At 38.6% G+C, this 25,933-nt stretch overlaps 1 protein-coding gene across 1 annotated transcript in view; it reads left to right on the forward strand.

The window, feature by feature from the left end:
• The window catches only part of eIF3b (eukaryotic translation initiation factor 3 subunit b), a 255,386-nt gene that overhangs the window by 69,640 nt on the left and 159,813 nt on the right, over positions 1–25,933 (forward strand). Inside the window, exon 4 of the mRNA XM_090375895.1 lies at positions 22,503–22,560. Within this exon, the coding sequence (XP_090232021.1) occupies positions 22,503–22,560 (58 nt within the window). The remainder of the gene's footprint in view (positions 1–22,502; positions 22,561–25,933) is intronic.

Genomic DNA, 25,933 nt, shown 5'->3' on the forward strand with positions numbered 1-25,933 from the left:
GCTGGATATGAACAAATTTCCAAGCAGGAGAAACACCTTTGGAATAAGAAAGTGAAAAAAGGCGGCAAAGAACAGGAGTAAGTTCAGGAGCACAGGTTTTGAGAACAAGTGGAGAAATGCCATCAGGACCTGCAGCTTTCTTAGCATCAAGATTTGTCAATATCCTGCTGACATCCTTTTGACAGAAGACCACAGGAGGAATTGAATTGAGCGTGTTGGGAAATGGTGGGAGGTGTTTTACCAAGATCATTAATACATGAGTTGGAAAAAAATGGGATGCTAGCAGGTCAGCTTTATCCTTGGCTGAAGTGACAACAGAACCATCTAGTTTTGAACTTATCCAAAAGTTTTGGCCAGTGGCTTTGACAAGAGACCATAATGCTCGGCTTCCATTTGGGCAAGAAGCAAGTTTTCTACTCTTAGACTGTTCAAAATCTAGTTTGGACTGATTTACAGTAACTGCTTTACAATTATCGCGAGCTTTGGTGTTGGAAGAAAATGAAGCTGAAGAATTGGAAACAAGCCAATTACGATATGCAATGTTCTTCTCTTGAACAGACTTAGCACATTTATTGGAAAACCAATAATTAGATAAAGGACAAGATTTTAAAGTGGAGTGTGGAATAAAGGATTCCATTCCTACAAGAATAATTTCACTGACATGATCTGAGCAGACATTGACATCAGAAGTTTTGAAACAGTAATCCGACCAAGAAAAGAAGAAAAAAAAATCTTGCAGGTCATTACATTTTGCATTCTTGTAATGCCAAACAACACAAGGCTGGGAATAGCCATGAGATAAAGGTTCCATTGGAGAAGAGACAATCATCAAGTTGTGATCTGAGGTGCCTAAAGGACCACTCACTTCAACTGTGTACTTAGAAGGGTTGTTTTTGAGGAAAAGATCAAGCGTGTTGACTGTATGGCGAGGATTATCCGGTATTCTTGTAGGTAAATGAACAATCTGTGCAAGGTCATTAATAATTGCAAAAGCCTCAGCATCTTGACCAGCTGGGTCGGTGGGACTAGAAAACAGAAGCCAGCTGGAGTTGTGAACATTAAAATCACCAATGATAATTACCTCACTGTTAAGAAAGTTGGACTGGAGAAAGTTAACTTGCAAAGAGAGGAGGTCAAAGAGCTCCAAGTGATTAATGGAATTGGGAGAACGGTAGAGAGAACACATGAATTTGACACAATGAGGTAGAGAGATTTTAAGCCAGAAAAGATCGAAAAGAGGAGATTCCAAATTACCAAGTCTCTGACAGGGAATATCGGAACGAAAATTTGCACAAGTACTACCTTTGAGACGAAAGGAGTCGTACAGCAAATAATTTGGGCAACTGAGATGAGCAGTAGTTGAATCAACCGATAACTGAGATTCTCTCCGAAAAAGTACATGGGATTTGTCAAACTGCAGGTGGAAATGGACATCGTTGATATTAGAATTGAGACCACGTATATTTGTGAAATGAACTATTTTGGAGGTTTAGATCTTTTCGCAGATAAGCTTACTCTATTAGTTTGACAATTCGTGGCCTATTCAGTAGTAAGAAAAAGTGGGGGGGGGGACATGCTGTATGAAGTAATGAAATTTTTAAATATGGCATACACATGGTGAGAATATACCCAGATTCTTGACATAACATGGCTTCGACAATGCTCCCCACATACACACTACTCGGACTCCCTCCAGTCACTTTCTGGCAGAGTAGAGGTAGCAAAATTATACCCTAGCTGATCTGGAAGCCTCCTAAAGAGTTACCAATAGGTTTGGTCCATTGTACTAACTAGCAGCCGGCCTGCGAACACCATTTTAGAGCTGTACCCTTGAAATGTAAAGAAGATTGGATCTCGTCCTGATGTTCATCATAACCTCAGAAGTCATCAGTCATACTGCCTGATGGAAGGGGTGAATGAAACTTAGCTCTGGAGACTAAACATGGCTTCCGCCACTTCAAGCCTCCATTTTGCTTATTGGAGGCTTGAAGTGGTGGAGACTAAACATGGCTTTCACCTCTTCAAGCCTCCAATTACCAAAATGGTGGTAATGCACCGGTTGATGAGAATCATCTACCACGTACCATCTGCAAGTGAGATATGCAGCAACAAGTTTACAAAGCTTAAAAAGTAGGAATGACAAGATGATCCTGAAAATATATGATTGGAAAGGAAGGGGGAAACACATTTCACTATAATAACATAAAAAAACCCACAGAATTATAGCTACCAGTATTATCGCAAATGCGATAAGATCGAGTTTACTACCTGTTTATAATAGATTGCACTAACAGAACAGCCCAATAAACCGGAAACTGAAAATTGTTTTTGTTTTACGGTAGTGACCTCCAGAAATTTGCTTTAGAAAAATATCACAAAGGCATTCAAAATTGATTTCTTATAACCGAACATATGATAATGATGAAAGGTAGTGCATTTTAATGATTTAAATTTGGTTTTTTTTTAAATTGAAGTGGCTGATTCCACTAACCAGTGATCATGTTAACTGGCACTTACTTATTTCACTTTTGGATGGGATGAGCTTACGATTGTCTCCAATTGGACCACTTGGTACTTCCCCTCAGTGACTAGCAGCGTTTATAAATGTGTTGATTGTGTGTTTTGTTTTTGCATCCTTTAGTTGAAGTGATTTTTTCTGTTGTGCTTTAATCATTATATTGGTTTTAATCAATATGTACGATTATCATTATAAAAATCACCTTTTAGAGAAATAAATAGCTTAGTTATATAGCAAAAATTTCAATTTTCGAGGTCTTCGAGCTTATTACCAAAAAACAAGGTGTTATTGGGTACACATTGCGGTATTTTCATGATACAATGGTTTCTCTGGAACAGATTAATATCGTAAACACAGTTTTTCTGACATCTATTTGGATGTCAGATGAACAAATGGGACTCGTGGCAGAGAAGAAAAATGTATGGGATGCATGTAAATTATCAGGCGACACAGAAGCCTATGGATGGTAGATATAAGCTAGTCTGTAATCAAATCACAAAGGTGGTTAGGCAAGTGAAGGCAGATTACAGACTGGCAAAGGATGCAAAGACTTCTTTACTTATGTAAACTCTAGAAGGAAGAGGATGAATCAGATTGGTCCACTTGATATTGATGGTTTAACCGTTGATAATCCTGCTCAAGTTGCTGACAAATTGAATGAGTATTTTACCTCTACATTCACATATGAGTAGGTCTGTAGGGAAGTGGAAAACAGAAGCTTATTAAACTCTAGCGGGAGTAAATAAATTTGTAATAACTAAGAGCAAAGTGGAAGAGAAATTGTTTAAGTTAAACATAAGAAAGGCACCCGGAGTAGATAGGATCTATCGAATTATATTAAGGAAGTAAGCAAACAGTTAGCCAAAATTAAGAGAACTTCCTTGGGCTCAGACTGGAGATGTGCAAATGTATCTCCAATTCACAAAGAGGGATCAAAGGGTGACAGGAGTAATTACAGACCTGTTAGTTTAACTCAGTGATTTTCAACCTTTTTTTAATAACAGCACCCCTAAGTAATTTATTTTATTTTGTGGCACCCCTACTCAATTTTCTCAATATATATATATAATATTAAAAAATATATATGTTATTTATTACAATAAAATAATTATAAAAATTACATTTCATAATACAAATTATATATATACAGTATATAATTTTATTCTTTGTATAGAGGTACTAAGTAAACATCAATTATAGATCACCAAAAATTAAAAAGATACTGTACACCTTTTTATAATGAAATAAACATATAAATTAAAAAATAATAATAAGTTTAAGTAACTTAAACCGAAATTACGTGGCATCCCTGGAATGTTGTTGCGGTGCCCTAAGGTGCCACGGCACCTCGGTTGAAAACCACTGGTTAAAGAAGCATTGCGGATCATCTAGAAAAGACCAGTAATAATTCAGATGCAGCATGGGTTTGTTAGAGGAAAGTCTTGTCTACATCACAGTATTTAATTCTTGACCAAATTGAATACTGTGATGTGGTCACAAAAGCACTGGATGCAAAATAATTTTGATATCATATACAGTAAACCCCCGCTATTCGTGGGGGTTATGTTCCTGAGAAATGCCACGAATACTGAGTTATGGCTCCCAATTTAATAAAGGGGTTCCTTTCCAAAGTATGAAATATATAAGAAAAACTAGTCTAAAATTTTATCTACGTATGTATTATATGTACCTTCATAATATGACTATGTACATAGTGAACTGCAAACATATGGCATCAAAATGCAAATAAGAAACAATTTAATATTAAATGTAATATTTATTAGAAATTTCAAACAAATCTTTCAAACCAACCCCTTTGCTACCTAAAAAAACATATCCAGCCAGTGCTATCACCAGTTTCGCTAAAGTGTTGATAAAGGAGTTTTGCCTTTTCACGAATGATGAGTGAACCTAACGGAATTTTATTTTGAGTTCGGTCTTCTAGCCACAGATTTAAAGCCTTTTCCATTTTTTCTAATTTAACATCACGAGTTACAGAACAAATTTTTGAAGCAATTAGCGCGTTTTCACGGACACTACGGCGGATTTTTTCTTCCAATTTTTTGATTGATCTTACCGTTGACTCATTGATTTTATAATGTTTTACCACTGAGGAGACACTTTCACCATTAGAAATTTTGTCTAATAACTTAATTTTATTCGCTAATGTCATCACCTTTGATCTTTTCACATTTCCCTTGTTATTCGTAGCCATATTTTTGTACGGGTTAGAAAGAACTTGTCCACAATAAAGTCACTTTCTTCTGTTAACACGCTCGAAAAAGTCTGTTTTACACTGCAAAACGGTAGATTTATCACTTTTGTAAACATATCAATTTATAAATTTATTCAATTTATAAGCATACAAATTAAAAGCAAACGACGAAACCTTCATGACAAGCGCATAACACATACTGAAAAAGGATTAGCGAGAAACATCCACGCTCGCGATTTTGTCACTCCTCTCCCCCCACCCACTGAGTGCTGTTTTGACCAGGAAAGATAATTTTAGCCACGCCCACCTTTTTTTATGATGGAAAATGTTCACGGCGCTTTAAATTTCAGATTTTTTAGGTTTCATTTTATATTAAATCAGCGACCGCGAATAGCGGGGGTTTACTGTACTTGGATTTCAGGAAAGCCTTTGATACTGTTGCATATTGATAGTACTGATACCTTTGATACTGTTGCATATTGATAGTACTGATACCTTTGATACTGTTGCATATTGATAGTACTGATACCTTTGATACTGTTGCATAGTGATAGTACTGATACCTTTGATACTGTTGCACCTCAAAGACTACTGTACAAATTGGTGCAGTATGGCATTAAGGGCAAGTTGCTACAATGGATAAAAGGATGGTTGAGTGGGAGAAGACAAAGTGGTAATCAGTGAACACTGCACTTCGTGGATTGGTTGGTTGGTTTTGATTTTATTGGCGCAAAAACGACTACGGTTATACTGCGCCAAGAAAAGATTAAAATATCAACAACGATAGCACTTCGTGGACTAATGTTATTTGTGCAGTCCCCCAGGGTTCAGTGTTGGGCCCATTGTTGTTTTTTTGTATATTTATCAGTGATACTGATGAAGGTATATCTGGCTTAATGTCGAAGGTTGCAGTGGTCAGGCCACAACTTGAGTGCTACCTACTGGCCTGTAGGCCTTATTGCTAGAATGAGTACAGAGAACGGCACAAGACTGGTGAGGGGAACAAAGTGGTGCTCTTGCAAAGAAAGGCTTAAATTCTGCAAATTGAAGTGTCTGGAGACTAGGCACCTGCAAGGTAATGTGATTGATGTGTATAAGGCCTTGAATGGTGTGAGCAGGCTCAATGCTGATGGGATTCTTCCTCCTTCTCAGGTTACATACCTGAAGGGGACATAAACTCTAATTGAGAAAAGATAGTTGTAGAATAGATGTGCGGAAATTATTGCCTTTAGCAGTAGGTAGTTGATGGCTGGAACAAACTTCTATCTGTCGTGGAAGTTTACTGCTAAAATAGTAAGAAAATTAGCTCCAAAAGTTTGTCAAGGAGTGGACAAACTTTTGGAGCTAATGGATGGGTGAAATGGGAAGGGTTTTTTTTTTTTTTTTTTTTGCTGATATTGTTATAAGCTTGCTTTTTTGCATCATATACCTCTACTAATGCTAGAGCGGGGATCCACTGTATTTCAAAAGTATTATTTGTTAAATTAAAGTTAAAACATTATTGAGGTGATGCCACACCATCACCTCAATAATGTTTTCAAGCACTTTATTATTTCTGCTGCTTTTTCCTTACACAAGTCATCCACTTATCTTCTGAGTCACTCCCTATGTCACTGACCTTCTGTTTGTGCTGCTAATTCAAGGTTATTATTAGTGATCTTGTCTTTTCCAATACTTTTTTCCAGGGTTTTCAGTTGTTGTTGACCTTACTTTCTCCCACACTAATCCAATATTGTATACAATGTCTGTGTTAAAGTTTTCAGAAATTCTAGAACTTGAATTTCTGAGTTCACAACACCAGCAAGTAGACTTTGAAGACTCAAATAATGCCATGATGCATGGGCTGAATTAGTGCAGTTGTGTTCATTGGCAGAAATGTGACTCTGTCTTGTCATCTTACAATTTCAGGACATCAGCTGAAGGATAAGCTGTGCAGTGATCCAACAGTAACAGAGCTTTTACTTTTTTTGGAAAGCAAATGGAGTTGTCTCACTGATGGTACAAACTCACTTTCAAACCATGAAGCAAAAATATTACTCATCATCCAAGCTTTGGAGCTATTTTTATAAATCACAGGTAGACATTTCATGTTGATTTGCTTAAAACACTGGAGACTGACTTTTATCAATGCACAATGCGATTTTCAGTCTTGTTTGTGCACAGTAACACAGTAATTCTCTCTTTGTTAGTTTTCATGCTGACTTTTGTTGGGGGCCTTTTAAATATCCAGTGACTTGTTGGGGCAAAGTTCATAGTACAGTGCTGTTTCATCACATTTGTACAATACAACTGTTTATCTGGAAAGATGAATTCATCCATCCATTCATTCATCCATCTTAAATCACATTACACAGAAATTCAGGAAACGTTTCTGCTGTTGTAATGTCACTAAATGCAGATTCACCTACAAGACTAACTTGGGATATCCCACAATGAGCCTTCCATCTCCAAGGACACTCTTCTGTAGCTTTAAATGTGTCATCTCCACCAATTAGTTTTTTGAAATGAAGTGCCTGTTCTCTGAGAATTACTCCATTTATCGGTACTCCTTCACTACGCTTCTGTGGAAAGTACTTGTGTAAGCATTGGTCCACATCACTGTTTTCACATTTCTTTCTTGGTGATCTACTTCATCATCTACAGTCTATGAATGAACATGTTTTTTCTTCCTCTTTCCTACAACCACGGATCATTTCTTCTGTAATTCCCCACTTGCAAAATATACTGCATTTTGTTTCGGCTCTCTTAACTCTTTCAATAACTTAAAATTTTCAACTGTATAATATTTTTTTTATCTCGTTGGCCATTACTTCGGTCCTATTGATATACTAATTTTGCCATGTATTTATTTCTGATGCCCTAGAATTTACCATGTTTTGAGAAAACTAAATCAAAACCAACCTGTGTGGACTATTAAGTGCTGAAGAGAAGTCACATGATTTCTCCATTGTCAGTTCATGTATATTTTTGTCTAGTTTAGCCCTTAGCAGCTTTTGCTGCCCTAAATGTAACTTCTAGTCGAAGGAAGGATGTTATGTGCTGTTGTTTATAAAACTTTACTTTGTAAATTTTGTAATTAGCATTCCACTGACATACTCTTTTATTGCATCTGTAGCTGAATAGAGAAACTGGGTGTGTACAGTAATTAGTCTCTGGTGCATCTTTTTGTTTACAAAAATTACTTTGCAACTGAATATTGAATATGCCGAAGCAAATATACAGCAAATTTTTTGCTGATTTCTCCTCTTGGAAATATGGTAGTAGGTTTTACCAGTATATACAAGTATGTACAGTATTCACTTTTTCCGGTTTTGAATATGAAATTGCTAGTTCTTTGAACGTGCTAATTTTTTCAAATTTGAAGTGCCACAAGGAATGTGAAATTTGAACATTACACGTTTCATTATAATTTCAGGTTTTATAAAGGGTAAGGATTTAATCATGCATTTCATTTAGAATGCTGAATGTTAACAAAAACGAAGGATTGCAGCTAGTGTGCAAACATATATATGGATCTGCCTTGAATGGCGTGCAGGCCAGAGGGACTTTCATTAAGAAATGAAAGAATACAGTGGACGCCGCTTATTGTGATCACTTCGGGACTCAGCTAAAGTGATAACAATAACTGATCAATAACCCATTTATGCCTAAAGTCAGGATTTTTTATAAATTTTAAATTTATGTGAGAAATAAGGACAATTAGAACCTAATGACATGAAAAATGCAGTTTTATTCATCAAAATATGATTTACAATGAAAATACAAGGTGTCCTATATATAGGAGGCTAGGAAAATACCTTACAAAAACAAATTATTTTATTTTAGTGTTACTGAATATGGTAAGCCTTGAAACATTTTGCATGCAACCCTCTATTACATTTCTCACATCTTGTTGTTGTTTTCATGTGACAGTGTGCACATCGTGTTTGATTTTCTTGGGGAACAACCCAATGTGCATGCATGTCAAATCGACTTTTATTCAAGTTTTGCTGTGGTCTTCCTTACTGGCCTTGTTGTAGTGTATTGCAATATTGCTCTAAATAAAATCTAACTATAGTTCTACAAAAACCTAATAGGTCCATTGCATCTTTACCTTTGCATATTCTATGTATCTGCCAGGCGTTATTCACAGCTACATCGATCATATATGTAATAAGACTAGAATACCATTTTTTTCCTCGAATACCAGTTCTGTGTTTTGGTATATTCTGGTCCATTTAGTCTACTCCTCCCACTCCTTCCTTTTTTTTTCTTTGGAGAGGATATAGATTCCTCATCTTCAATTGAAGGATCATTTAAATCAGCTTGAGCATTAAGCATGCTTCCAGACAAATTACAATATTTTCATTCCTGGATCATCTTCTTCATCAGTAATATTCTCAGGTGATAATATAGTAATAAAAATTCTTTTTCTTTATCCTTCATGGGTAGAGAGCCATCTTCATTTGAATCCAAAGTGCCATTTAGTTTTGAGGGAATTTTGGATCTGCTGTAGATCCAAAACTGTTTAGGGTCCAGTCTGCTAAAAAAAAAAAAAAATGTAAGAATGTTTTATAGTTAGGGAGGATGCTATCTGATTGTTTTCCATAAAGGTTATTATCATATATAAAAAGTATTAAGTTTTGAATTGCCATTACAATATAAAACAGGAAATCTTAAGTAAATACAAAGAGATTAAATTCTTACCTGCTGATAGACTGATGAGATTTGAAGATATCTTGCTGATGCTCCCAGAAACCTGAGTGTTCATAAAAGCAAGAGCCACTGCCAGCAGTTGATTTATAGGAGAGAGATTAACTCCATTAGCCAATAGAATAGTGCCAAGTTTTTATCCTGGATCCAGGATTATTGTGTAGTGGAAGCCTGGGGTGATCTTTGCTGCTCCCATACTCAGGCATCAGGGTTGGTGTGCAGGTAGGTTTAGGATCTTACCAATATCTATCATCAGACCATGATGCTGGTACCAAGTTTTTATCCTGGATCTGGGATTCTTGTGTAGTGGAAGCCTGGGGTGGCCTATACTCTTTTTTTTTTTTTTTTTTTAATTTCTTTGTTAGTTGTTGGCGCATCTGCTTCTGTGGCCGTAATGCACCTCCCAAGGTTTTCACTACTCTGATCCAAGCCCAAGGTGGGATGCCTGTTCTCTCATACTCACCCCTCTTTTCCTCCTGGTGGGGCATGGGCATGCCCCACTGACCTTCTCTGGGGCCATCTTCCCTATTGACCCCATATTTCTGACTTTTCCCCCAGCCTTCAGTCTCCTCCCCACTCTGACTAAATATCATAGCGTATGCCCCACACTACCAAAATTTTAATTGTTCAAATCAAGACACGCATGCCCTTTAGGCCTCTAATAATCTCTTAGCGTCTTACCCTGAAAATCGCCGCGTGTTGCATTACAATTTTTTTTTTTTTTTTACTTAGGCCCTAGCCACTGAAATCTCAGGAAACTAGGTGGCAGGGCCTGCCAGAGTAAAGCTCCATACTACTGTGTACCTGGTCTGCCTCCACGGGGCCAAGTGTGGGCAAAGTTGGGCCTCAGTAGGGGTCCAGCGGCTAAATGGCCAGATGAACAACGATACATAACATTTACACTTATACAAAATCCATACACTTTTAAATCTCTGGCCTTCCCAGTGAACTGGTACACCTACAATGAAAGCAACGCGGAGATGGGGGAAACCCCTGGTGCCGTTAGACATCAATACACTTTACACTTTACACACACTCTGCACACTATGGTGGCCAAGCGTCCTAGGCAGACTAAGGGTGGCTGCGGTCCCTATCAACCTATACAAGGTAATGGAGGACTACCTATCTTGCAGGAAAGTAGAAATAAATGCCAACTACTAAAAAGTCACAAGATCTGTGCACAGGGGCTGCCCACAGGGGTCTGTCTTGGGGCCACTCCTTTGGAACATGGTCCTCAACGAGCTACTGAACCTGGACCTGGGGCTGGTCGAGGCCCAGGCCTTTGCAGACGACCTTATTCTTACCATTGAGGCTGACTCAAGAGCCCAACTGGAAACCACCGCAAACCAAGCTCTACAGAAAATAGAAAACTGGGCTAATTTCACCGATGAAAACCACATCTATTCTACTAAAAGGAACCCTGCAAATACGGCGTCCACCCCAAATTAAAATAAAAAGTGTGACCATTAAACTTGCCAACAAAATGAAATATCTAGGAGTTATCCTAGACAAAAACTTATCCTTTCAACCTCACCTACAATATATAAGGACGAAGATGATAAGACGTTACTCGGCATTGGTGGCGAGGGTTACAAGAAAAGACTGGGGATTAAAAAAAAACAACACTAATGTTGTATTATAAGGCAACCTTCATCCCTGCGTTAACTTATGCTGCTGCAGTGTGGTACAGCAAAACGACGCTTGTAGTCAATAGGAGAACTCTGGATATGATATAAAAGACCATTTTATTAACAACCACACGAGCATGCAGAACAGTAAGCACACCGGCGTTGCCAGGTGCTTGCTGGAGCGCTCCCCCTCGATTTGGAGACTGTAAAAGCTGGCTTGTTCATCCTGCACGCCAGGGGGGTTGCTGCCACCTTCCAGGATTTCATAATTGACCCAGCGAGTAGTACAAAAACAGAAAAAGTCTGATTACAAGCCTACTTACTTCGGGAGTGGCAACAAAGATGGACCGATACAACAAAAGGAGAAATCACAAGAAAATTCCTCCCCAACCTCAGCAAAATTTACCCCAAGCAACCGGCCTGGTACTTTCCGGGGAAGCACTTGACTTCGCTCCTTACTGCTCATGGTCCCTTTAAGGAGAAGCTGCTTGGGTTCGGCCTTGTTGAGGACCCCAACTGCACGTGTGGGGAGATCGAGAACTGGAACCACTTGGTCTACGACTGCCCAGAATACAAAGATCTCTGAGGCATCCTGATCACAAGGATACACTACCTTCCCAAAGGACTGGAATCCCACTTCATTGACACAGAAGAGGAATACAGAGCACTTTCTCAATATGCGCAGGACCTCTTCGAGAGGAGAAAACTGCTAATTACCATAAATCGTGTCTGACGAAAGACCACCACAAGTTAAACTGTACAAGACCATAAAATACTATCCAATGGAGTTACTACAGAGAAAAACCTTGAGACAAGTAAGTGAAAAACACAAGGACGGGGCTTACCCCATGAGCGACTGGACTGAAATCGACTCAACATTGAAGAAAAGAGACTTAACGCAGCACAGCTGCCAAACGCCATTTGGCGACTTGAAGAGGGCACCCTAGCCACCTTCATCTTTAATACCCATATCCCCGGTGGGGGGGAGACGGTCTTACTGTCTCCTCCCCTTCTCGCTGTTCCCACTTTCCCATCTGGTGGGGCATGGGCATGCCCCACTGTGACTTGGGGTTGCCTCCTCTCTCGACTCCATACTTATGTCTTTTCCCCCCAGACTTCAGTCTCCCCACCCACTCTACCTGCACATACGCAAGCGAATGCCCTACACATCGGAATTGGTTTAACCATCTCCAAATTATATTTTTCACCCATACACTCGGCCATTCAAAAATTTAGCGTTATTCCTTATCGAATTTACCAAAAATAAATATATATATATATATATATATATATATATTTTTTTAAGTCCTAGCCACCGAAATCTCAGGAAATTAAGCAGCAGGACCTGCCAGAGTAAATCTTAAGTCTACTGGTGTTTCCTGGTCTGCCTCCACGGGGCGAAAGTGGGGCAACGTTGGGCCTCAGTAGGGGTTCAGCAGCCAGTGAACAATGGTACATGACACTACACATATACAATATCCATACACTTTTAAATCTCTGGCATTTCCCAGCGAACTGATTCACCCACAATGAAAGCAATGCGGAGATGGGGGAAACCCCTGGTGCCGTTTGACCTTAAACACACTTTACACTCTGCACACTAACCCTGATGTTCAGATTTTGGGTCATAGATCATCGCAGGCTTAAATTACACAACCCTGGATCCAGGATAAAAATCCATGTGTAAACCGAAAGAATCATACAGTTGTAATAACCTTGCCATCAGACATTTTTTTTATGCAAATGCCTTGCGTCCTAAATATAGGACACAAATTTGTAAATGCATATAATGCATATAACTAATGCTTTTTGATTAAAATAAACATTAAAAAATGATAATTTGAGAACTGACAAATACTGAAACACTTACCTGTGTGAATAGGGTATGTATGAAAATCGAAACTTAAAAATTTAGCTTCTTTGAAAAGCAGCGGCAAAAAGTCTATCACTTAAAATTCACAAACAAAGACTCCTGGAACGTAAGCACAGACATAAGCACTACGAAAGCAAAAATAGGAGTAGGAGTGTGTTATAGGCCTAATGACTCGAATGAGTAAATGAACAATTGTACAGAGAAATAGAATGGGCTAGTAAATCGGAATGTCTTATAATGGGGGATTTTAACTTCCCAGATATTGACTGGAACTTGTGGGTTGGTCACTCACACACTAGTCAGACTTCTGTGGATTTATTGGATGATTGTTTTCTGCAGCAGCATGTTCGAGAGGCAATCAGAGAAAGTAATACTCTTGATCTGGTTATCAGCAGTGATCGTTCGTGTATTAAGAATTTGCAGATAAATGAACCACTAGGTAGCAGTGATCACAGTGTACTGATGGGGGATTTACTTAAAGATTTAATTACCATCAGGGGTAAAGGAAAGGGTTTTTGCTTCCGTAAAGGTGAGTACAGTGGTCTCAGACAGTTTTTAAATTCTGTACAGTGGGATAAACTGACAATGTTACCAACAGTAAATTCTAAGTGGGAAGCATTCAAGGAATTAATCGTGGATGCTACTAAAAGTTTCATATCTATTAAGAAATATTGTTCAAGGTTTAGGCCTAAATGGTTATCAAATGAACTAATGAGATTCGTGACAGAGAAGAAAAATGCATGGGATGCATATAAATTATCAAGCGACTCAGAAGCCTATGGCAGATATAAGCTAGTCTGTAATCAGGTCACAAAGGAGGTTAGGCAGGCGAAGGCAGATTACAAGAAATCCTTGGCAAAAGATGCTAAGAAAAAACAGCAAGGATTTCTTTACTTATATAAACTCTAAAAGGAAGGGGATGAATCTGATTGGTCCACTTGACATCGATGGTTCAACTGTTGGTGATCCTGCTCAGATAGCAAACAAACTGAATGAGTATTTTGCATCTACATTCACACATGAGGAATTAAGGTTTGAAAATGGCAGAAGGTTATCAAATTGTAGCAGGATACTTAATGATTTTGTAATAACTGATAGAAAAGTGGAGGAGAAATTGTTGAAGTTAAACATAAGAAAAGCACCTGGGGTGGATGGGATCTATCCAGTTATATTAAAGGAGGTGGCAAAGCAACTAAGCAAACCCTTAGCCATAATTATGAGAGCGTCCTTGGACTCAGGGGAGGTTCCCACGGACTGGAGATGTGCAAATGTATCCCCAATTCACAAAGGGGGATCGAAGGGTGACACGAGTAATTACAGACCAGTTAGTTTAACTTCTGTTCCAGGTAAAATAATGGAGTCACTGGTTAAAGATGCATTGCAGGATCATCTAGACAAGACTGCAGCAATAATTCAGACACAGCATGGGTTTGTTAAGGGAAAGTCTTGTCTGACAAATTTGATAGGATATTATGATGTGGTTACAAAGGAACTGGATGCAAAAAATAATTTTGATATCATCTATTTGGATTTCAGGAAAGTTTTTGACACTGTTGCGCATGGAAGACTATTGTACAAATTGGAGCAGAATGGTATTAAGGGTAAGTTGCTACAATGGATAAAACGATGGTTAAGTGGGAGAAGACAGAGGGTGGTAATCAATGGGTGCTGCTCTTCTTGGACTAATGTTATTAGTGGAGTCCCACAGGGTTCGGTGTTAGGTCCACTGTTGTTTTGTATATTTATCAATGATATTGATGAAGGTATATCAGGCTTAATGTCGAAGTTTGCAGATGATACAAAGGTTGGCAGGGTTGTTAATGACAGTAATGGCAGTGTGCTACTGCAACATGATCTAGATAATTTGGGCAGATAGGCTAAGAAGTGGCAACTGAAGTTTAACCTTGACAAATGCAAAGTCCTGCATATGGGTAGAAGTAACCCCAAAGAAACGTACCAACTGTGTGGTACTACACTTAAGGTGGTAGAAAATGAAAAAGACCTGGGAGTAATTGTGCAGTCAGATATGAAGTTTTCTGAGCAATACAAACAGGCTGCCAGGGAAGGTCATGGGGTTTTGTCAATCATATATAGGAATTTTGCTATCAGGGAGAAGGAGGTGATTGTCCCTCTGTATAAGGCAATGGTCAGGCCACGCCTTGAGTACTGCGTACAGGTCTGGAGGCCTCGTTTTAGGAAGGATGTAGATTTACTTGAGCGTGTACAGAGAAGGGCAACAAGATTGGTGAGGGGAATGAAGGGATCCTCTTACCAAGAGAGGCTTAAGTTCTGCAAATTGCAGTGGCTGGAGACTAGGCACCTGCGCGGTGATCTGATTGAGGTGTATAATGCCTTGAATGGGTTGAGCACGCTGAATTCTCATGGGATCCTTCCACTTGTTCAGATTACGAACCTAAGGGGGCATAAATTCAAATTAAGAAAACACAGATGTAGAATAGATGTGTGGAAATTTGCCTTTAGCGAGCAGGTGGTTAATTGCTGGAACAAACTTCCGTCTGTCGTTGTGGAAGTTGATAGGTTGAATAAATTTAAGGAGGAACTGGACAGGCATTTGGAGGGAATGGTGTGATTTTTTTTTTTTTTTTTTTTGGCTGATGCTTCATAAGCTCATACACTTGCTTTCTTGCATCACATGCCACTACTACTACTATTACCACCACCCCGGGTGCCTTTTTAATGTTTATCCTCAACAATATCTGCCTGCCACTTTCCTCTCAGTTATTACAAAATCATTTAGCTCACTGCCAGAGTTTACTTCACCTCTGGCATTCCCCTTCTGAATAACTCCTCATGTGTGAATGTAGATGCAAAATACTCGTTTAGTTAGTTAGCCACCTAAGCAGGATCCTCAACTGTTGAACCATCAATATCCAGTGGACCAATCTGATTCATTCCCTTCCCTTCTAGAGTTTACATAGGTAAAGAACGCTTTTCTGTTTTTCTTTCCATCCTTTGCCAAGGATTTCTCAGCCTTTACCTGCCTAATCTCCTTTGTGACTTGGTTACAGACCAGCTTATATCTATCATAGGCTTCCATGTCACCCATTAATTTATATGTATCCCATGCATTTTTCTTCTCTGCCATGTGTCTCATTAGTTCATCTGACATCCATTTAGGCCACCTTGAACAATATTTCTTAGTTGCTATGTAAAGCCTAGTAGCTTCCAAGATAAGTTCTTTGAATGCTTCCCATTTTGAATTTGCTGTTGGTAACATCATCAGTTGGTCCCGCTGTATAGAATTTAAATACTGTCTCAGACCATCATAGTTGCCTTTGCAAAAGCAAAAACCCTTCCCTTTACCCCTGATGGTAGTTACCTCTTTGAGTAAATCCCACTGTGATCACTGCCACCTAGTGGTTCCTATAACTGCAGATTCTTAATGCATGAAGAATCGCTACTGATAATCAGATAAAGAGTATTACTCCCTCTAGTTGCCTCCCGAACATGCTGATGTAGAAAACAATCATCCAATAAATCCACAAAAGCCTTGCTTGTGTGTGAGTGACCAACCCACAAATTCCAGTCAATATCTGGGAAATTAAAATCCCCCATTATAAGGCTCTCTGATTTACTGGCCCACTCTATTTCCCTGTACAGTTTCTTATTATACTCATCAGAGTCATTAGGCCTATAGCACACTTTTACTCTCAATTTTTATCTCCCAGTGCTTATGTCACACCAAACTGACTCGACACTACACTGTCCAGCGACGTCGACTGGCTTCACTTCCTTGGATTTTGTGTTTCTTAATTAATAGCATAACCCCTCCTCTCTTCCTATCCTTTCTGTAAACATTGTACTCCTCAAAATCCAGTTCTGCATTGCTTATATCTGTGTGACACCATGTCTCTGATATCCCAACAATATCTGCCTTTGATGTTTTGAGCAATACCTCAAATTCATCAAATTTATTTACCGAACTCCTAGCATTCGTGTACACGCAAGTATACATACACCTGTTCCTATTCTTAGCTACCCTAACACAACCCATGTGTTTACTTGTACTGCAATGACTCCCAGCAGTCTCTGAAATATCCTGCATCTAGTTTTCCATGCTTCTGCTCATTCCAATAGAAGCAGTGCAAGAATCACTTTCACCTCAGCCAGTGGCTACTGTTAATCTATTAGTCCTTGTATCCCCCCAAGCTAGCAGTTTTCCGACCCACCTAACACTGCCTCGATAGAGAGGCAACAAGAGAAAGCAATATTTCTTGATTTGATTATCAGCAGTGATTCTTCATGTATTAAGAATATGTAGATGAAAGAACCACCAGGGGGATGTGATCACAGTGTAGGGTGTGGCTGTTAAATAACGAAATGCATGCATAGCCACTGCACACCAAGCACCACCTCTGAAACAAAGGCAGAGCAGTTTCAATTTCTTCAATAGAGATGATCATTGTTTAACCTTGACTTTGAACCTTTCCCTAATTGTTTGCCAAGTCACGTTCCACCATGGTTATTTGCTTTGCAGTGAGACAGGTTTTCATTACCTTGTGTTTTTGCAGTTTGCCAAAAAAATGACAGACAAAGAATTGAACAACAAACCTTTTTAACAAAACTAAAGAAAACACCAACTTGAAAATTATGAGTTATGTCAAGTTTATGGGAGAAGATACTATGTTCAGAGCACGTGGTTTTTTAAAATGGTATTTGAAAATGTGGACTGGGTAAGGACATTGATTAGAAATGATCATTGTTTAACCATTAGAATGGTTGCATCAGAACTGAATATGGACAAAGAAAGTTAAACAAATTTTTAACTGAAAATTTAGGCATGAGAAAAGTGTGCGCCAGAATGGTGCCTAAAATTTTGAACGAAAATCAGAGAATAAGAAGACTCCAAGTTTTTGAAGATGTTCTGAAAAAAATTGGAGATCCAGAATTTCTGAGTACTGTAATAATTTACAATGAAAGTTGTCTGTTCAGGATGACCAAGAAACTAAAAGACAGTTAATGCAGTGGAAGACAAAACAGGCAAAATCAAAAAAATGTAAAACAAGGCTTGTTTTCTTTGATATTAAAGGAATTATTATGGCTGAATCATCATCATCCATTTTCAATCCACTTCATTATGAAAGCCTCTCCAGCAAAATTCCAGTTCCCTCTGTTTTGTGCAATGGCCATCCATTTACTACCCACGAACTCGTGAATTTCATCTATCCATCTCTGTTGTTGTCTTCCAGATTTTCTTTTATCTCCTTGTGTACCATTCTGTTATTTTCTTAGTCCATCTGTCATCATGTCTTTGAGCTATGTGTCCTGCCCAACTCCAATTCAGTTCTTTAGTTTTGATAAGAATGTCCTTTATTTGTGATTGCTACCTAATCCATGCGTTTCTCTTCTTATCCAGCTGTCTGATTCCTAATATAATTCATTCCATTCTTCGCTGTGTAGTTTCAGCTTCTCTTCCATTCTTTTGGCGAGGGCCCAAGTTTCACTTCCATAAGTGTAATGGTGGGGAGTATACATCGATTATTATTGTATGCTTCAGACAAATTGGGATATTGCTCCTCAGTATATGACTATATTTCCTGAATGCTATTCCATCCAAGATTCATTCTTCTCTTGACTTCCAGCCAGTGACTTGTCCAAGTTAAGTATATGAATCCACCTTTTCAATTACTGCTCCTTCAGTGATCATATCCCTTTCTGTGCCATACTTGTTCATCATTACTTTTGTTTTAGTCATATTCATCTTTAGTCTGAAATCCTTACTAACTTTTTAAAATTAAGATTTTGCTCCAATTCTTTGGGATCGTGGCTTTTGATCACAATGTCATCTGCAAATCATAAATGGTTTAAGTACTCTTTTGACTCCTTTGACACATTGACTCCTTTCTGCAACCAGTCCAGTCTTCTAAATTCCACTGATTCATATCTAAATCCAGTTCATGATTCAAAAGAAATTTTAAAAGAAGACAAATTAATGAACTTCCCAAGAAAAATAATTTGTGAATTGCAAAATGTCTGGTAAAATATGATAATTCTAGGCATATTTTCCTTATAGTGCAGAAAATCTGTTCATGTTTCTCTGCTCTTGCCTGAATAATACAGTTTGAATGTTACTTTTAAATGTTAATGCCAACATTTTTAAAATCTGTATCAACCAACAGTCAGGTGTACCTGAAATTACTTCAGATCATTTTGGAAATTTATTACTGTAGCAGACTAAACCAACGAGATTATTCTGACCTAGTTATAAGCATTTCTGTTATCAAAATTGTGGGGGGAGTGTATTCTTTTGTTCATTGAGGAAAGTACTTTATTGCTGACTTTACAGATCGTTGCCTACTTTTACAGGTGACTACATGGGCACTGGGGGGTTTGTCACATTGATTAGTTGTATCTAATTTTCTGACAAAATTTCACCTTATCGAAAAAGATGTAGATTTTTAAAAGACTGAGTTTTAATTAGTAAAGGCCTATATATATCCATATAATAGCACCACCGCTGGAGAAAGACATGGCGACCTTTTTCACCAGAAAACTTTATGAACGAGCTCAAGAATCTCAGAAACGTCATAGGAAGCCAAGATCACCGTGCTATGATTGACGTATTTCAGTCATGTAATGCAATCCAATTCATTGGAAAATCGATAATGCTGGGAAAGGTCAGTAGGACAAGGAAAAGAGGTCAGCAAAGAACACGCTGACTCGATACCATCAAGCGCGACACTGGCACGAGAATGAAGGACTTGAAGAAGCTGTTGAATCCCAGACAGCATGGAGATAGCTCAATCATAGAGTCTCCGAAAGTCAGCTGCGACTGAACCGATGAAAACAATAACAAAAACATGGGGCCCATGTTCCTATTGTAAAAACTTATAAATGACAAGATAGCAGAAATTTTATCGAAGCAATAAATATTTTGCAGCACCAGTTCTCTCAATTTGTGTGAGAGACTACCACACACTCTTATGAAAGAAGAAAAAACTAATTGCAGTGGTCCTTGTTTGGAGAACTAAGAAATGTACAGGGATGCATGAAATTTAACAGCTCATTAGCATTAGTAGAGGCATATGATGCAAGAAAGCAAGCTTATGCAGCATCGGCCAAAGAAAAAAAAAAAAAAAAAATTCCCATTTCACCCCTCCATTTGGTCCAAATACCTGTCCAGTTCAGCCTTAAATTTATTTAGGTTATCAACTTCCACAACAAAAGATGAAAGTCTGTTCCACCAATCAACTACCCACTGGCTAAAGGCAAATTTCCGCACATCTATCCTACATCTGTCTTTCCTCAATTTGAATTTATGCCCTCTCAGGTGATTATTCTGAGCAGGAGGAAGAATCCCTTCAGCATTAAGCATGCTCAAACCATTCAAGGCTTTATACACCTCAATCAGATCACATCGCAGGTGCCAGTCTCCAGAGACTGTAATTTGCAAAACTTAAGCCTTTCTTCGTAAGACCAACCCTTCATTCCATTCACTAATCTTGTTGCCTTCTCTGTACTCGTTCCAGCATCTCTACATCCTTCTTGAAATGAGGCCTCCAGACCTGTATACAGTACTCTAGGTGTGGCCTGACCATTGCCTCATACAAGGGAATAATCACCTCCTTATCCCTGCTAGAAAAATTCTTGTATATCATTGACAAGACACCATAAGCTACTCATGCAGACCGTCTGCACTGCTCAGAAAAATTCGTATCTGCCTGCACAATTACCCCCAGGTCCTTTTCATTCTGTACCACTGTCAGTGTAGTACCACAGAGTTGATACGTTACTCTGAGGTTACTGCTTCCCATATGTAGTACTTTACATTTCTCAATGTTAAACTTCATTTCCACCGCTCAGCCCACCTGCTCAACTTTTCTAGATCCTGTTGCAGCAACATACTGTCATTAGTGTTCTTAACAACCCTGCCAACCTTTGTAACATCTGCAAACTTGGACATTAAGCCTGATATACCACCATCAATATCATTTATAAATACAGAAAACAACAATGGACCCAACACTGAACCTTGGGAGACTCCACTAATAACATTGGTCCACGAAGAGCAGTGTCCATTGATTACCACTCTCTGTCTTCTCCCACTCAACCATCCCTTTATCCAAAGCAGCAATTTGCCTTGAATGCCACACTGCTCCAATTTGTGCAACAGTATCAAAACCCTTTCTAAAATCCAAATATATGATATCAAAGTTATTCCCTGCATCCAGTTCCTTTGTGACCACATTATAGTATCCAATCAAATTGGTCAACCAAGACTTCCACTTAACAATACCATGCTGTGTCTGAGCTATAACTGAAGTCTTGTCTAGATGATCCTGCAGTGCTTCTTTAACCAGTGCCTCTTAATTTCCCTGGAACAGAAGTTAAACTAACAGGTCTATAATTACTTGTGTTGCCCTTTGATCCTCCTTTGTGAATTAGGGCACATTTGCACATCTCCAGTCCATGGGTGCCTTCCTCGAGTCCAAGGAAGCTCTCATAATTATGGCTAAGGGCTTGCTGCTGCCTTTAATATAGATCCTGTTGCAGCAGCGTACTGTCATTAGTGTCCTTAACAACCCTGCCAACCCTAGTATCATCTGCAGACTTGGACATTAAGCCTGATATACTGGATAGGTTTCGTCCACCCCCGTGTGCCTTTTTTATGTTTATCTTCAACAATTTCTCCTCCACTTTCCTCTCAGTTATTACAAAATCATCTAGCTCACTGCCGGAGTTAATTCACCTCTGGCATTCCCTCCCTGAATAACTCCTCATGTGTGAATCCCAAGTCACGCTTGGCATTTTAACAACTCCTTATAGCATTGCTGGGTATAAGAGAATATTCAGCCAGGTAAGATTTAAAATGTTTAAATTTCTATTATTTAAAAGCATATTATACTGGTAAAGTGCAGTATGCATTAAAATGAATCCTGTATATATATATATATATATATATATATATATATTAATAAGAAATATGTATATTTTCAGCAAAATTTAACTTCTGGTGCCATGTGGACCTTGTACTGCACTTCTTGTTTGTTGTTTGTTATTTGGTTTTTAGGAGCATTAGCAACTAAGGCCATATTGCTCCGGGATATGCGATGGTCATTCCCTGACCTTTCCACATCCTCCGTATTTGGTGGTGACGGGCTCGAACCCCAGTCTAATCAAGAAGCGTGTGCTACGCACTGCTGCTCCTTCCCACCTGGCTACGGAGGCGCCTACTGCACTTCTAGTGCAGCACAGAGACCACGTTCCTGATTTTTCTGAGAAATCTGTTTTCCTTCTGTTTTTTTTTTTTTTTTTTGCAAAAAGCACTGCTTTTGCCTATGAAGAGGTGTATTTGCATACTATACAAATTCTTTTTATGCAATAGTATATTTTTATAAATATGAATACAATATATATATATAAATAAAGTTAAGTTTTTATCACATCCACAAGTTTTTCTTTTAATTTATGGATTATGTGGTGTCTTGATTATCCAGGTAGAGTTATTTCCCGACGATACCAAATAATTTGGAGTCTACTGTATAAGGATCTTAAACAATTATTTATATAATATGTTTGAAAAGAATAACTTATTTAGGCTTGTTTTTATTTCAGGTATGAAAACATCCCAGAACATTGGGAAGTACCTGATCCACAACCGTATGTAGACCATGTAAGTGGTTATACTAAAGTTTATATTTCCAGTGTTGTTTTCTCTTTTTATCATCATTTTGGCTTGAACTACTCACATTTTATATTTTTAGCATTTCTATTAATAGATAAAAATGCATGAATACATGTTGTGTTTATTAGTGGAAATGCATTCTGCAACACCAGTTTCTGTAATTTTAAATGTTGTGCCAGTTGTGTCCTTATATCATTTATGCTAATAATATAAAGACATAACTTAAACAATTATAATAATATGCGATGAGTCAGAATTATATAGACAATTCGAATAAAAAGTTAATTTTAAAGCTGAAATAAACAATTAGCTTTATAATAGGTGTTCATTGTGTTGAAAATTATTTGGTGATAACCCATTGAGTACGTAGAATCAAGTTAGCATTCAAAGAAACGGAGTATATCTTGAAATGGAACTGGAAGTATGAAAGCATAAAAAGGTTCGGCATGTATGGAATGTTGGATTATAGGACAATGGCACCTGACAATAATCTGCCTCAAATAACATGGAACTCCTTGCAAGGAAAGCTGTGAGAAGAAAAGAACATTCATAAATGGTGAAAAGCATGCAACCAGGCAATAGAGAAGTCAAGACTGCATTCCTGAGAACTGTCATATTTAGTGTTTTGAGAATCTTAAAGGACATAATTCAAGCCTTTCATATCTTGGTTATCACGTTTGATTCAGGAAGACATCCTGAATCTTGAAGGAATCTATTTTGTAGAGATAGTGTTCATTTGAACAAAGGGGATGCAAGGGTTTTTGTCAGTATCATTGAGGTTACCCTAAGGGTTCAGGGAAACTATACCAACAGACGACCCCATAGGGGTCTTCTTTTGGTATAGCCCATATGTGTGACACATGGTCATGCCAGATATTGTTCCGGGTTGGCCCATATTGTATTGGGTAGTCAACTCTTCAACAGTGCTGCACCGATTTGCCTGTATGAGTCGCAGGACCTGGCACTCACCTCTAACACCAACCTTTCGCTGACCTTTGCAGTTTTGCCATTGGGTCATTGTTTGACCATTTTGACTCCAGTCCTGGTGCACTTTAACTACGGCGGCTCTCGAACACACCCCACCAGTTCAGCCATTTGGAAATCGAGGCACCAGCTCATCAAGCACCCACAATCTGTCCTTTATCAAAGTCTGATAAATCCTTCCTTTTACCCATTACGCTCGGAATTTTACTACCTACTGAACTATTAACACCTTATCTGTGCTACGTAGGTCGACTAACTCTGCACTCTCGTACCTCACGTGCATTCAGTCTGCATTGGGGTGGTCATAATTCAGTGATCACTCAGTGTATGTATATACTTATATAACTTAATGAAAAAAAAAAAAAAAAAATATATATATATATATATATATATATGTATATATAAAATATAAGGGGAAAAAAATAGAATCCAGGTAGTGAGAATGCAGATTGTGAAAGAAGTAAATGTATCTCCCACTCCTTTGCCTGGTGGGTTCCCCACTGCCAGCCGATACATCCCACCCCCAGAGTGAGATAGGCAGTTTGACCTTTCTACCGGATTTGACACTGCATGGATCTGACAACCATCACCAATGAAGACATACCACAGCTTTGCTGCCGACACCCCATTTGGCGATCTGAACTGGGTACTATAACCCGGTTCCCCTAACAGTGCCGCCAAATTCTAATCAACATCTAAATTCTATCGCTTTCTTGTAAATCTTTTTCGGCCAAATTCTAGTGTTCCCCCCCCCCCCTTTTATATATATATATATTAGAATAATAAAGTAGTTAAGAAAAATAGTAAAAAAATATAATACAAAAATTAAGAAAATAAATATAAGGCTATCATTAGAGGCAGCAAAATGCACATTCCTTCACATGAGGCCCCGAGTGCCAAGCGATATTAGTGACCACAGCGCCTTTCCAGAGTGATTATCTAGTACGCTTAATTGTAAATACGTTTCTCCTGAGTTTCGAAAGTCCGATAACTCCTGAAGATTATAATTAAATAGATATATTCAAATACTATAACCTAGAAAGGAAAGCCACCTTTCTTTAATCCCTCTTTTTATTTTTAGTTATTACTAACCCTTTTCTTCGCTTGGGTCACTAGGCGGCACCGCTCTTGCCTCCACGTGGCGGGGCTGGTAACCTGGGAGAAAAAGACAATCTCCCGGGGCCAAAAAGAGCATACCATGAGTAAATCAAACTCAGACTTATCTGGGCTGCCAGACGCAACCCAGATATCAAAAAAGAAAGACAGTTCCACAGCAGGAACGGCAAAGCGCCAAAAAACTGAGCCAGAGACATATCCAATTCCAACCTATCTAATCATCCATTCAACTGGTGAGAATGCAGTTGGCAAACTCTCTCCCTTTAGAATTCAAAAGGAATTGGAAAGTAAAGCAGGATCTCCGAAATCCGTAAAAAGACTCAGATCAGGAGATATTCTCATTGAGACATCTAATACCAAACATTCTGAGCGACTTCTGAAAACAAATTTCTTTGCAGGTCTCCCAGTAACTGTAACACCCCACAGATCACTAAACACCTCTAAAGGAGTGATCTCAAACTGGGACTTACTAGATGTAACTGAAGAAGAAATGCTAGAAGAACTGAAAGAACAAGGAGTTATTCATGTCAAGAGAATCTCCACGAGAAAAGATGGTAATCTGATCCCTACCCGCAATCTGATCTTGACCTTTAACACACCGAATCGTCCATCATCCATTAAGGCCGGATATCTGGTATGTAATGTGAGACCATACGTCCCAAACCCGCTACGGTGTTTCCGATGCCAGAAGTATGGACATTCCCAAACAGCTTGCCGGGGAACCCCTACTTGCGCAAAGTGTGGTTCAATCGAACACGATTGCGAAAACTGTAATGCTCCTCAATCAGTATGTCCAAATTGCAAAAAGGATCATCCCGCTTATGCCAGAATATGCGAGCGCTGGAAAAGTGAGAAACTTATCCAAAAATATAAAACTGAGCATAATGTTTCTTACCAAGAAGCAAAAAGAATCATCTCACCACCAATTCATTCAGACAGACCTACGTATGCCCAAGCCACCAAAAAATTCCAATCAACCGGATCGCAAACTGAAATAACAGTACCTCCAAAGCAGTCTTTCTCAAATTACGTAAAATCTTTGTACAGTGCAACTCAAACCCAAGCAGTCAATACACCAATTACCATACCACAAGAAAACATACACACTCCGGACGAAGGATTTAAAGAAAAACATATCCTAACTTCTAGTCACCAACAACAAATGGACACTAAAGAAAAATCAGCAGATGACCCTGTTCTTCAAATCTTTGTTGAAGAAGATATGGACACCGAAAGGCCTTCCTTCCCAAAAAAAGATAAA

The sequence above is a fragment of the Mastigoproctus giganteus genome, chromosome 6 (assembly GCF_048544385.1).
Source record: "Mastigoproctus giganteus isolate SK-2022 chromosome 6, ASM4854438v1, whole genome shotgun sequence".
Lineage (NCBI taxonomy): Eukaryota > Metazoa > Arthropoda > Arachnida > Uropygi > Thelyphonidae > Mastigoproctus > Mastigoproctus giganteus.